The sequence below is a fragment of the Anabrus simplex genome, chromosome 14 (genome assembly GCF_040414725.1).
Source record: "Anabrus simplex isolate iqAnaSimp1 chromosome 14, ASM4041472v1, whole genome shotgun sequence".
In the NCBI taxonomy this organism is placed as follows: domain Eukaryota; kingdom Metazoa; phylum Arthropoda; class Insecta; order Orthoptera; family Tettigoniidae; genus Anabrus; species Anabrus simplex.
Window position 1 is genome coordinate 60,129,661 of NC_090278.1, and position 13,574 is coordinate 60,143,234.

The following is a 13,574-nucleotide window of genomic DNA, read 5'->3' on the forward strand; positions in this document are numbered from 1 at the left end:
AATAATAATAATAATAATAATAATAATAATAATAATAATAATAATACCGAGCTCGATAGCTGCAGTCGCATAAGTGCGGCCAGTATCCAGTATTCGGGAGATAGTAGGTTCGAACCCCACTGTCGGCAGCCCTGAAAATGGTTTTCCGTGGTTTCCCATTTTCACACCAGGCAAATGCTGGGGCTGTACCTTAATTAAGGCCACGGCCGCTTCCTTCCCACTCCTAGCGCTTTCCTGTCCCACAGTCGCCATAAGACCTATCTGTGTCGGTGCGACGTAAAGCAACTAGCAAAAAGAAAAAGTAATAATAATAATAAAATGAAATGTCGTATGGATTTTAGTGCCGGGATATCCCAGAACGGATTTGGCTCGCTAGGTGCAGGTCTTTCTATATGAATCCTTTAGGCGACCTGCGCGTCGTAGTGAGGATGAAATGAGGATGAAGACAACACATACACCCAGCCCACGTGCCACTGGCATTAACCAATTAAGGTTAAAATCCCCGACCCGGCCGGGAATCGAACCCGGGACCCTCTGAACCGAAGGCCAGTGCGCTGACCGTTCAGCCAACGAGTCGGAAATAATAATAATAATAATAATAATAATAATAATAATAATAATAATAATAATAATAATAATAACTTGAAGAAATCAAAAAGGAAGGAAGATCATTAGGAAAAACTTAGGAGCAAGAGACACCCAAGACGTTTACAGGTTACAATCAATCAAAACAGTAGAAAATGTTCCAAATATTGAAATTGATATTAGGAAAAGACGAATGAAATTCTTCGGCCATCTGACTAGATTACCAGAAAATCGATTGACAAAAATGATAATACATTATGTAACCTCACTTAAGAACTCAATACCCTGGCTTAACGAACTTCGAAAGGACCTCAAAAACGCAAACATAATTTCAAGAGACGTTCTAGAAAGAGACATCTTTAGACATAAAATAAACAATTGGGAAGTTACATCAGAGCAACCACAACAGAAACAGTACAGACCTAAGTGATCGGAAGAACGTAAACAAGCCTTCTCGGAAAGAATGAAAGCCTATTGGAACAACAAGAAGAAGAACGCACAGAAGAACTGATTAAATTATTTGCTTAACGTCTTCCAATATTGGGAGAATCCGATAATAATAATAATAATAATAATAATAATAATAATAATAATAATAATAATAATAATAATAATTGTACCGGGAAGTACACCCCAACGCCGCGCATTTAAATTCAGCGCCTAAATGAATTCCTCTATTGGCAAAACAGTGAAACTGAAACTACACCAACTTAGAACTTTACTCAGAAGATGTCACCACAGAAATATGATGTAATTTTGTTATTGTGCAGTTGTCTAAACTGAGTGAATTTCCTCTTGTTTTGTTTGCCATTCATCAAGAAGTTTGGACTTTCTTCCACAGATGACACTACTAAAAACTATGATCACACACCCTGGTGCGAGGTGTAAGAAGTTATAATTTAAAGAAGTTTTGTATTTCTAGGTTTCTGTAACTGATTGATGTTCATTTATTTGTGGGTTGGCAATATTTCCTTTTTCTTTCTGCCAGTTTTGAATCTAGCCAATCAATAATTTCTGTAATTATCAACCTATCACAGGCTTCTTCTTCGATTCTGAGTGTAACTTTGAGTTTAACCAATAACATTAAGAGGGTGTGGCTGGCTTAGTCTTGAATGATCTCGAACCCTCCCTGAGGGTTTATAAACTGCGGCTTTTCACGTCTCTTGGCCAATTGATCGTCATCTTACTGAGTGTGTGTGTCAAATCAGGAGGCGGGCGGCCTCTTTCATCGGTCAGCAGAACATCTACAAGGTAATGCCCACATAACTTTATTCTTTCTTGCTACATCCGCAGTTTAACCCGAGGGAAAGGTCCAACTCTTTAGTATGTTACCACTTCTCTGAAATGTAACTTTATTCCGGCTAAAGTAAAAACCTTCATAAAATCTTTAACTGTAAACCGGGATAGAGAGAGATGTACCCTCTCGAGCTCCCCTTCATCTTGGTTTGAGGTGACTTCGTTTTTTAACGGTTTCTGCCTGTAATGTGTTAAAGTAATTTCCATACGAGTCACCTCAGTAGTTTGGGAATAGCCCTTGTTTTCATCGGCATACAGCCCTTTAGGTCTTTTAGAGTTCATTATATGGGAGCGCAGTGTGCCTCCATTCACCTTGTGGTTGGGCCAGTTATCTAACCTGTTCTTTTTCCATGAAGGCCCAGTAGGTTGGGTATTAAATGCCCCTGTACAAATTATTTTCAAATTGTAAGTTGTGCCTTGAGAGGCCAGTAATTGTAAGTTGATGTTGCCTTGAGTAGGTTTGGAAAACTGAGAGCCTGTTCGCTCTCTTTCAAGTGTTGTAATAGTAAAGAGGGCCTCTGGAAGGCTAGATATTTGTATTTTGGAGAGAATGTGCTCTTGAATGAGGGGATTTCTGCCCTTGAATAATTTGTGCTCTTTTGTAAATTTGAGCTGGGACCTCAGGAAAGTTAAAGCGAGGGGCTTGAAGACCAGGACCTCTAGAATTCACTATATTGTATTTTCCTTGACTTGCTTCTAAATTGCTAATTGTACCTGTTACGTTGTTATTTGTTGATTTCTGAAATTCTAAAGAAATATAATCTTTGTTAAAGTTTTAAATTAATTTTGATATTGTAGATAGACCCATTCACCCCGGCACCTTCTTTCACCTCTTTCTGCTCCACGGGTATCCCCGTAACAACGATAATAATAATAATAATAATAATAATAATAATAATACCGGACGAGTTGACCGTGCGGTTAGGGGCGCGCAGCTGTGAGCTTGCTTCCGGGAGATAGTGGATTCGAATCCACTGTCGGCAGCCCTGAAGATGGTTTTCCCTGGTGTACGAATACAACTGGTACACCCGTTTGTCGATGCCGGCATATTCATATCAAATCTTCCTGCATGTATGTAAATAAGTATGGTTTTGACTAACAAATTATCATTGCCAAACCATGTTTTGCCCATAATGTACGTTTTATTTCAATTTTTCAATCACTCATGTGAATATACGAGACTTGATAAGAAATTGAACCCTGTACGAATAACAGAGCCACATACTGTATATCTCAATGTCCATGACATTGGTAAAAAAATATATACCGCTACTACCCTTCCTCACAACACTTGCAAAGTCTCCACTACTTGCTGTGGCGCTATATTATAAATCGGTTGGCCGTGATGAATGACATTTTGTACGCATTTCCACTAATAATTTTGTTAACGATTAAAGAAAATAAAGGACATTATTAGCTGATATCAATCAATCAATCAATCAATCAATCAATCAATCAATCAATCACTACTGCTCTGCATTTAGGGCAGTCGCCCAAGTGGCATATTCCCTGTCTGTTGTTTTTTTTTTTTTTTTCCCTAACCTTTTCTTAAATGAATGCAAAGACATTGGAAATTTATTGAACATCTCCCTTAGTAAGTTATTCCAATCTCTAACTCCCCTTTTTATAAACGAATATTTGCCCCAATTTGTCCTCTTAAATTCCAACTTTATCTTCATATTGTGATCTTTCCAACTTTTAAAAGCACCACTCACACTTATTCGTCTACTGATGTCACTCCACGCTACCTCTCCACCGACAGCTCGAAACATACCACTTAGTCGAGCAGCTCGTCTCCTTTCTCCGAAGTCTTCCGAGTCCAAACTTTGCAAAATTTTTGTAACGCTACTCTTTTGTTGGAGATCACCCAGAACAAATCGAGCTGCTTTTCTGTGGATTTTTTCCAGTTCTTGAATCAAGTAATCCTGGTGAGAGTCCCATACTCTAGTTGGGGTTTTACTAGAGACTTATATGCCCTCTCCTTTACATCCCTACCCCACCCTCATAACCATGTGCAGAGATCTGTACCCTTTATTTACAATCATATTTATGTGATTACCCCAATGAAGTGAAATGTCGTATGGCTTTTTTTAGTGCCGGGATATCCCGTCTGGCTCGCCAGGTGCAAGTCTTTATATTTGACTCCCGTAGGCGACCTGCGCGTAGTGATGAGGATGAAATGAGGATGAAGACAACACATACCCCCAGTCCCCGTGTCATAGGAAGTAACCTATTAAGGTTAAAATCCCCGACCCGGCCGGGAATCGAACCCGGGACCTTCTGAACCGAAGGCCAGTACGCCGACCGTTCAGCCAACAAGTAGGACATTACCCCAATGAAGAGCGGTTACAAGCTCACAGCATGCGCGCTCCTAACCGCACGGCAAAACGTGTTCATGTGGTGTTTGGTAGCGTGGTGTATATAAATTAGTGGACTGTGTCGAGGTGAACACTAACATATTATTATTATTATTATTAAAAATATCTAAATGCTCCGGTACACAGAAGGGGCTGCCTGGCCGAGGCGGTAAAGACGTGCTCGGTTCGTCCGGAAGGACGTGGGTTCGAATCCCCGTCAGGAAGTCATAAAATTTAAGAAACGAGATTTCCACTTTCGAAGGTGCATATGGCCCTGACGTTCACTCTGCCTACACCAAAAATGAGTACCAGGTTAATTCCTGGGGGCAAAGGCGGCCGGGCGTAGAGCTAACCACTCTACCCCATCAAGTACCTTCCACCCCTCCAAGGGCCTTCATGGCCTGTACGGAGATGACTTTGTTTTTTACCAGTACACAGTATCGGTGTGCAGTGATGTATGTAATCCTTAAACTAATCAGTAGATAAAAAATGCGACTCCATTCATAAATGGGATATGAGAATGTGGTCCCCCCTTTGATTGGAACTTCCGGAACTCGTACATAACAGCAGATCGATGGATAACGTTACGTACTGGTGAAGGTGAAGTGCGAACTTCGGCACTGTAAAATTGTTTCAGTGGACGTGGGCGTCCCATGACACCTTGCGGGCATAACGTCAGCTGTACAAGTGCCATTCATCAAACAAGGATGGAATACAGGACAGCGCTAACTTGCCTCTTGCAACGTGATTATAGATACCACGTGATCAGCGCTGACCTATGAGAGCGCCGATGACGTCCCCAGTCACGTTTCGCGTGGCGTGCTGACGGACTGGTTATTGCACGCAGATAGCAGTGGATCGCAGTTGAGTTCGTGAGTCTCACGGTGCTTGGAGTGATCTCCGCGCATTATTTACTTAAAAGTGTTTTATTTGCGTGTGGAACTGAGTGTGTTCGTATTGTTAGTGCGTTATATATATCTTTTCTAGAACATGTACTCAATGATGTCACCTGGATAAGTAATTAATTATGACGGCAATTACTGAAAAGAACGGAAAACATACAGTTCACTGGTTTAGAAAAGGATTGCGGTTACATGATAATCCCAGCCTTAGGGCAGGACTCAGAGGTGCTACGACCTTTAGGTGTGTGTTCATTCTAGATCCATGGTTCGCTGGCTCTTCCAACGTTGGAATAAACAAATGGAGGTAAGATAATCATCGTAAAAACCAATAAATTAAATTATTATTACAGCGTGCATTATGAACAACTTTTTTTTTTTATCAGGAAGTGTTTCATGGTTTTTCATACCGTCTATATAATAGTGATTACAACAAATAAAGTGATAAGTTTTGTTGTTTCCATCCATTAATTTGTTTAATACAGTCATAATTCCGACAATGGAGGGCTCTGTATAATCAGGGCCATGGAATAATCATTCCCGTTAATAATTTCTGCCATCTTTTTTTAAAATTAGTGACTACATAAACACTCGTTTGACAAAATTAGGCTTACTAATTAATTACAGCTGCATCAGTTGTATGTCCTGCGATAATCGGCGTCGGATATCTAATAGGTTCCTAAGAAGTAGGTGTAAAAATATGTTGTGCTTCGTTATAGACCAAAAAAAAAAAAAACTTGTGAATGCACGTTCTTGAACGATCAGCAGGCAGTGAGTGATATAAGTCTACTTTAACGGTCTGTGTGGGTGAATAATGATTGAGTTTTACATTGCAGACCATGAATTTATCTTTAATATTATACGTAATTCATTGGTCATAATGGAAACGTTTCGTGCATCATCTATTGTTTCAGAGCTGGACTTTGACTTTGTAAGCAAAGACGAAGGAAACAACAATTTTTCTATTGTCTGGTATTTTCCAACGTAGGTTAAAATTATGAAGCAATGTTGCACGACTCAGTCAGTGGGGGTTTACTCCACTCCGTGCATTTCAGTAGTAATTAATGGAGATTAGGTATTCCTAGGAAGAATTATAGTTTGTCAAGACACATCAGAAATATATTCCAGTTGATCTTTTTGAACGCTTTGGATCGTCAGTTTATTCGTATTAACTTACATCATTATAGATGTCGGCAGAAGGGAGGGAAACTGATTGGGGGGGGGGATTATAGTTAAAAACTAGTACTAATGTGCTAAAAACATCACATAAAAAGCGAAAAATATTTATGAAATTCAGGAAAAATTAATACAGATTCATAAATGTAGGCTGTTGCATAAATAGGCTTCTTATTACTTACAATATTGATGATATTTGTTTTTAACCCATTTATTTGATGTTTTTCCTGTACTTGTCCAACAGCTTGGCAGAAAAAAAGGAAGGAAAAAACAAATCACCAATGGACTGCTCTGTGATCCCAACTCGGTTTCATCCCTCTATTGTAAATGTCTTAGGGCACTGCTGATTAGGACAGACTGCGCTGAAAAGCTTTCTCCCGGGGAAAGACGGATAGAACAGCATTGCCAACTCTACGGAATTTTGTGAACATCTACGAACACATGGATTTTATCACTGAACCTACGGATATTTTATATATCAAGGATTATTTGAATTTTTAGGTACTTATTTGATCCTGATTACTTTCAGTATCTCAAGTAAACTGGTTTAGATATTTATTTCTTAACCTGTTTACCCTCCAGAGTTGGTTTTTACCTCGGACTCAACGAGGGACCCCATTCCAGCCGTCGTACCACTTTTCAAATGTCCTGGCAGATTCGGGAATCGGGGGGGGGGGGGCAGCTAATCACACTAACCACCAGTATCGGCGATTGGGAATTAAAAGTGCGGGGGCAAAAAATATACAGACAACAAAAACAAAAAGTGCCCGGTTTTGTGGGATAGTATAGCAGGAGGAGGGGGCTTATATACACCAAAACTAAAATAAAGGCTACAAAATGGTAAGTTTTTAATGCTCTCTCAGCGAATTTCAACAGATAGGTAAAGATTGAGAGTTTACCAACTTAAGTGTGGTAATATATATATATATTTCGAGTTTCTGATTCAGTACTCTACAATAAAACTTTCACCAAATGAATTTATTTATACAATTGAAAAGAAATACGGCGTGATTATGTATGTGTGTATGTTCAGTCTTCAGCCCTAAGGCTGGTTGGATCCTCAACAGCTCCGCCATCAGCTGTCATAGATGGCCTAGGCATCACTGAAGAGGCGTACTAGGGAAATGAGGAGTGAGGTAGTTTCCCGTTGCTTTCCTCACCGAGCCAGAAGTTGCTATTACATATCAGTCTGCCAAGCCCACTGAAATGCATGCACCAACCGACCCTATGAGCAATATTTTCACACCTTGCATAGCAGGGACTGCCTGCAGAAGGAATGGCATTATTAGCATCGCTCATACCTCAGTCACTTTCATCTTGTCAAAGCCAAGTATAAGACAGAGACAGATCAATGAAAGAAACAAAATTGCTCTAGCCTATACCAGAAGACATAGTGCACTGTAAACACTAGGTCCTGCCAGCAAAGGCAAAACACAGTTAAAATAATTTAGTATTTAACTACACACTAAGAAAGTTGCTTAAGTGCGACCAGTATCCAGTAATCGGGAGATAGTGGGCTCGAGCCCCACTGTCGGCAGCCCTGAACATGGTTTTCCGTGGTTTCCCATTTTCACACCAGGCAAATACCGGGGCTTTATCATAATTAAGGCCATGACCACTTCCTTCCACTTCCTAGGCCCTTCCATCCCATCGTCGCCATACGACCTATCTGTGTCGGTGCGACGTAAAGCAAATAGAAAAAAAACACACACACTAAAAAAACTAACAGACACTAGAGAGACTGCCAGGCTTGACGAATGCGTGCGGCAAACGAGTGAATCATATCTCAGTGTCCATGACCTTAGAAAAAAATATATATACCCCTGCTACCCTTTCTCACAGCATAGGAAAAGTCTCCACTACTTGCTATGGCGCTATACAAATCGGTTAGACGGGACGATCGACATTTTGTGCGTATTTCCCCTAAACATTGTGTTTATTATTAAAGAAAATAAAGGGAAGAATTAGCTAATTCCTAGTTTCATCCGGGTAAACTGGAATAAAAATGTAATAGTTTCACAAAAAGTGTGTGGGGGGGGGGGGGGGGAAGGGGCGGTTGCCGCTTCTGCTAACCACTACACCACAGAGGCGGACGGTTAATGTGGCTACTTGACGTGTTAATTGAGTACCTTTTCAGCCGTGTATACTAAAAAATATTGTCTATGTTTAATATTAATTAATAAAATAACAACAAACATTAAGTTTGCAAATTTGAATAAGAGATCACCATGTGGTTGCGATAACAGCACCTGCCTGCCACTTGTTTGCCTGAATTAACATACCGGCAATATATATATAATAAGAGTTTTGTCTGTACATTGCTCAGAATTTTAAAAAGATGGCATTTATGTATCAGTCATGTCCACAGTAAGAAGGAAATGCACTTTTTACTTTTCTGTAATTTCTGTCTGTATGTACACATCACGAGAAAACGGCTGAAGAGAATTTAATGAAAATCGGTATACAAAGTCGGGGAATAAGTTGCCATAATTTAGGATATATATAATTGTATTCACGCTGAGAAACATGGTAGTTTAGGGGAAGGCCTAAAATTTAATTCTCAAATATTTGTTATTAGAGGTCATATCGATAACTACTACATGACTAAAGTTATATAGTATTAAATTTCCGATCATTTATGTCTTAGGCCTATACATTGTTACCGTACCGGCTATGATCACAAAGATATTCATGAATTTGGATTTTTGTTACCAAGTTCATATCAGCGCCGAGTCGTCCGACTCGTTGGCTGAATGGTCAGCGTACTCGCCTTCCGTTCAGAGGGGTCCCGGGTTCGATTCCCGGCCGGGTCGGGGATTTTAACCTTAATTGGTTAATTCCAGTGGCCCGGGGGCTGGGTGTTTGTGCTGTCCCCAACATCCCTGCAACTCACACACCACACATAACACTATCCTGCACCATAATAACACGCAGTTACCTACAAATGGCAGATGCCACCCACCCTCATCGGAGGGTCTGCCTCACAAGGGCTGCACTCGGCTAGAAATAGCCACACGAAAAAAAAAGCGCCGAGTCACGAGAAAGTGGGTTGCGAAGGAAGCGGACTTGGCCTTAATTAAGGTACAGTCCCAGCATTTGCTTGGTGTGAAAATGGGGAAAACCACGGAAAACCATCTTCAGGGCTGCCGACAGTGGGATTCGAATCCACGATCTCCCGGATGTAAGCACTGCCTTCGTAATCATTACGAAGGCAGTGATGTAAGCTAACAGCTGCGCGGCTCTAACCGCATGGCCAACTCGCCCGGTCGATACATTCTTTAGAGGTCTCCCATGTATATGAAACTCTTATCAAAACCATGGTCATGAGAGAATTAAAATTCGTGACAGGGTTATGATGGTTTCTAATAAATTTCTTGAACGAGGTAGCCCATTATATTTAAAAGCGTATGGCAATAGAAAGTTCAGTCAAATAAATCTATATGTATAAAATAAGAGTTTTGTCTGTACATTGCTAGGAATTTGAAAATAATGGTATTTCTGTATCGGTCATGTCCATAGTAACATGAAAATGCACTGTTTACTTTTCCGTAATTTCTGTCTGTCTGTCTGTCTGTCTGTCTGTCTGTCTGTCTGTCTGTCTGTATGTATGTACACGCATCACGAGAAAACGGTTGAAGGGAATTTAATGAAAATCGGTATGTGAAGTCGGGGGATGAGCCTCTACAATCTAGGCTATAAATCATTTTGCTCACGCTGAGTGAAATGGTAGTTTAGGGGAAGGCCTAAAATTGAATTCTCAACTATTTATGTTATTAGTGGTCTAATGAAAATCGGTATGTGAAGTAGGGGGATGAGCCGCTACAATCTAGGCTATAAATCATTTTACTCACGCTGAGTGAAATGGTAGTTTAGGGGAAGGCCTAAAATTGAATTCTCAACTATTTATGTTATTAGTGGTCGTATTTTAAAGAAAATGGGTATGCAAAGTTGGGGAATAAGTTGCTACAATCTAGGCTATCAATAATTGTATTCACGCTGAGAAAAATGGTAGTTTAGGGGAAGGCGTAAAATTCAATTCTCAAATATTGTTGTTATTAGTAGTCCTATCTTGATGAAAATCGATATGCAAAGTTAGGAAATAAGTCGCTATAGTCTAGGCTGTAAATTATTTTATTCACGCTGAGTAAAATGGTAGTTTAGGGGAAGGCCTAAAATGTAATTCTTAAATATTTCTTATTAGAGGTGTAATCGATGAATGCTACATAACTAAGGTTATATAGTATTAAATTTCCTGTTATTCATGTCTTATACATTCTTACCGTACTGACTATGATCACAAAGATATTCATGAATTTGGATTTTTGTTACTAAGTCCATATCAGCGCCGAGTAACGAGAAAATGGGTAAACAGTATTTAATGAAAATCGGTATGTAAATTCGGAGAATAAGAAACTACAGTGTATGGTATAAAATATTTTACAAATCACAGAGTCGAAAGAAAACTAAATGTGAAGGCCTACAATATAGAAAGCTCATAACATTGATCAACAATAACATTACATTGACCATTGTTTGTCGTGATGTGGTTTGTGTCTTCTGTTGCCCCTCATCTCCGGTAGATAGGATTACTGCTGCGTACAGAGTATTTTTTATTTGATTTACGTTGCACCGACATAGATAGGTTTTATGGCGACGATGGGATAGGAAAGGGCTAGGAGTGCCTTAGGCCTTAATTAAGGTACAGGCCCAGCATTTGACTGGTGTGAAAGTGGGAAACCACGGAATACCATCTTCAGCGCTGCCAACAATGGGGTTCGAATCCACTATCTCTCGGATGCAAGCTCACAGCTGCGCACCGCTAACCACACGGTCACCTCGCCCAGTCGTACAGTGTGTAACAGCCTGTCTGAATATTGATGGGAAGTAGCTGGGGAGTTAGATAACTTTCTTCTTTAGCATGCCAATCCCCTGGTTTATAAATTTTCTGATACTACTGGTACGTAATACACTGGATCATCATAACATTCGGGCTATTCAATCCCTACTCTGAGGCACTGATTGGAATGAACAGTGTGCATATTTAGCGGAATAATGGCAGATGAGTGTTCATGGCAATCTGCGGCCTGGTCATCCCAGCTCTGGAACTTTGGACTATTAGATTGGCACCGCAATCTAACCGCAGCACTTTTCGTTAAAAGTGATAAAACGTGCGGCTTTCCATTTGATCGAGTATTTTATATGATAGCATTGCTTTTAATCGCTACATTCATACTTACGTTTTTGTAATGACCTATGTTGATTTCAGGTTAGGAAAACCACAAAGTCAGTCTTTCTGAGAATCCCGTAGCGAAGCACGGGTACATCAGCTAGTGTATTTATAAAACAAGGATTGATTTATATGTGCGCCTCTGTGGTGTAGTGGTTAGTGTGATTAGCTGCCACCCCAGGAGATCCGGGTTCGATTCCTGGCTCTGCCACGAAATTTTAAAAGTGGTACAAAGGCTGGAACGGGGTCCACTCAGCCTCGGGAGGTCATCTGTGTAGAGGTGGGTTGGATTCCCACCTCAGCCATCCTGGAAGTGGTTTTCCGTGGCTTCCCAGTTCTTTTTTTTTTGTTAGTGGTTTTACGTCGCACCGACACATATAGGTCGTATGGCGACGATGGGATAGGAAAGGCCTAGGAGTGAGAAGGAAGCGGCCGTGGTCTTAATTAAGGCATTTGCCTCGTGTGAAAATGGGAAAGCACGGAAAGCCATCTTCAGGGCTGCCGACGGTGGGATTCGAACCCACTATTTCCCGGATGCAAGCTCACAGCCGCACGCTCCTAACCGTACGGCTAAGCTCGCACGGTGTTTCCCACTTCTCCTCCAGGCAAATGCCGGGATGGTACCAAACTTAAGGCCACATCCGCTTCCTTCCCTCCTCCTTGTCTACCCCTTCCCCTCCCCCGCAAGGCCCCTGTTCAGCACAGCAGGTGAGGCCGCTTGGGCGAGGTACTGGTCATCCTCCCCAGTTGTATTCCCAGACCCAGAGTCTGAAGCTCCAGGACACTGGCCTTGAGGCGGTAGAGGTGGGATCCCTCGCTGAATCCGAGGAAAAAACCAACCGTAGAGGGTAAACAGTTAAAGAAGAAGGATTGATTATAGGAAACAGACCGAGCTCGATAGCTGCAGTCGCTTAAGTGCGGTCAGTATCCAGTAATCGGGAGATAGTGGGTTCGAACCCCACTATCGGCAGCCCTGAAGATGGTTTTCCGTGGTTTCCCATTTTCACACCAGGCAAATGCTGGGGCTGTACCTTAATTAAGGCCACGGCCGCTTCCGTCCAACTCCTAGGTCTTTCCTATCCCATCGTCGCCATAAGACCTATCTGTGTCGGTGCGACGTAAAGCCCCTAACCAATAGGAAACAGAATTATAGACTGGAAATGATTTTCCAATTGTCGATAAATGTCCAACTTATTTTAAATCATTTAAGAAAAGACAGGGCCGCCTCTGTAGTGTAGTGGTTAGCGTGATTAGCTGCCACCCCCGGAGGTCCGGGTTCGATTCCCGGCTCTGCCACGAAATTTGAAAAGTGGTACGAGGGCTGGAACGGGGTGCACTCAGCCTCGGGAGGTCAACTGAGTAGAGGTGGGTTCGATTCCCACCTCAGCCATCCTCGAAGTGATTTTCCGTGGTTTCCCACTTCTCCTCCAGGCGAATGCCGGGATGGTACCTAACTTACGGCCACGGCCGCTTCCTTCCCTCTTCCTTGCCTATCCCATCCGATCTTCCCCATCCCTCCACAAGGCCCCTGTTCAGCGTAGCAGGTGAGGCCGCCTGGGCGAGGTACTGGTCATTCTCCCCAGTTGTATCCCCCGGCCAAGAGTCTGAAGCTCCAGGACACTGCCCTCGAGGCGGTAGAGGTGGGATCCCTCGCTGAGTCCGAGGGAAAAACCGAACCTGGAGGGTAAACAGATGATGATGATGATGATAAGAAAAGACTGAGTAAACATTTTTTTTTTTGCTTTACGTCGCACCGACACAGATATGTCTTACGGCGACGATGGGATAGGAAAGGCCTAGGAATGGGAAGGAATTGGCCGTGGCCTTAAATGGAGTAAACACCGAGCTCGATAGCTGCAGTCGCTTAAGTGCGGCCAGTATCCAGTATTCGGGAGATAGTAGGTTCGAACCCCACTGTCGGCAGCCCTGAAAATGGTTTTCCGTGGTTTCCCATTTTCACACCAGGCAAATGCTGGGGCTGTACCTTAATTAAGGCCACGGTCGCTTCCTTCCAACTTCTAGGCTTATCCCATC

General features: G+C 41.9%; 1 protein-coding gene across 1 annotated transcript in view; it reads left to right on the forward strand.

Annotated features, from left to right (window-relative positions):
* Positions 1-5,118: 5,118 nt before the first annotated feature.
* LOC136885684 (cryptochrome-1) overlaps positions 5,119-13,574 on the forward strand; it is a 132,275-nt gene continuing 123,819 nt past the window's right edge. Inside the window, exon 1 of the mRNA XM_067158389.2 lies at positions 5,119-5,444. Coding sequence (XP_067014490.1) covers positions 5,266-5,444 — 179 coding nt within the window. The 5' untranslated portion in view covers positions 5,119-5,265. The remainder of the gene's footprint in view (positions 5,445-13,574) is intronic.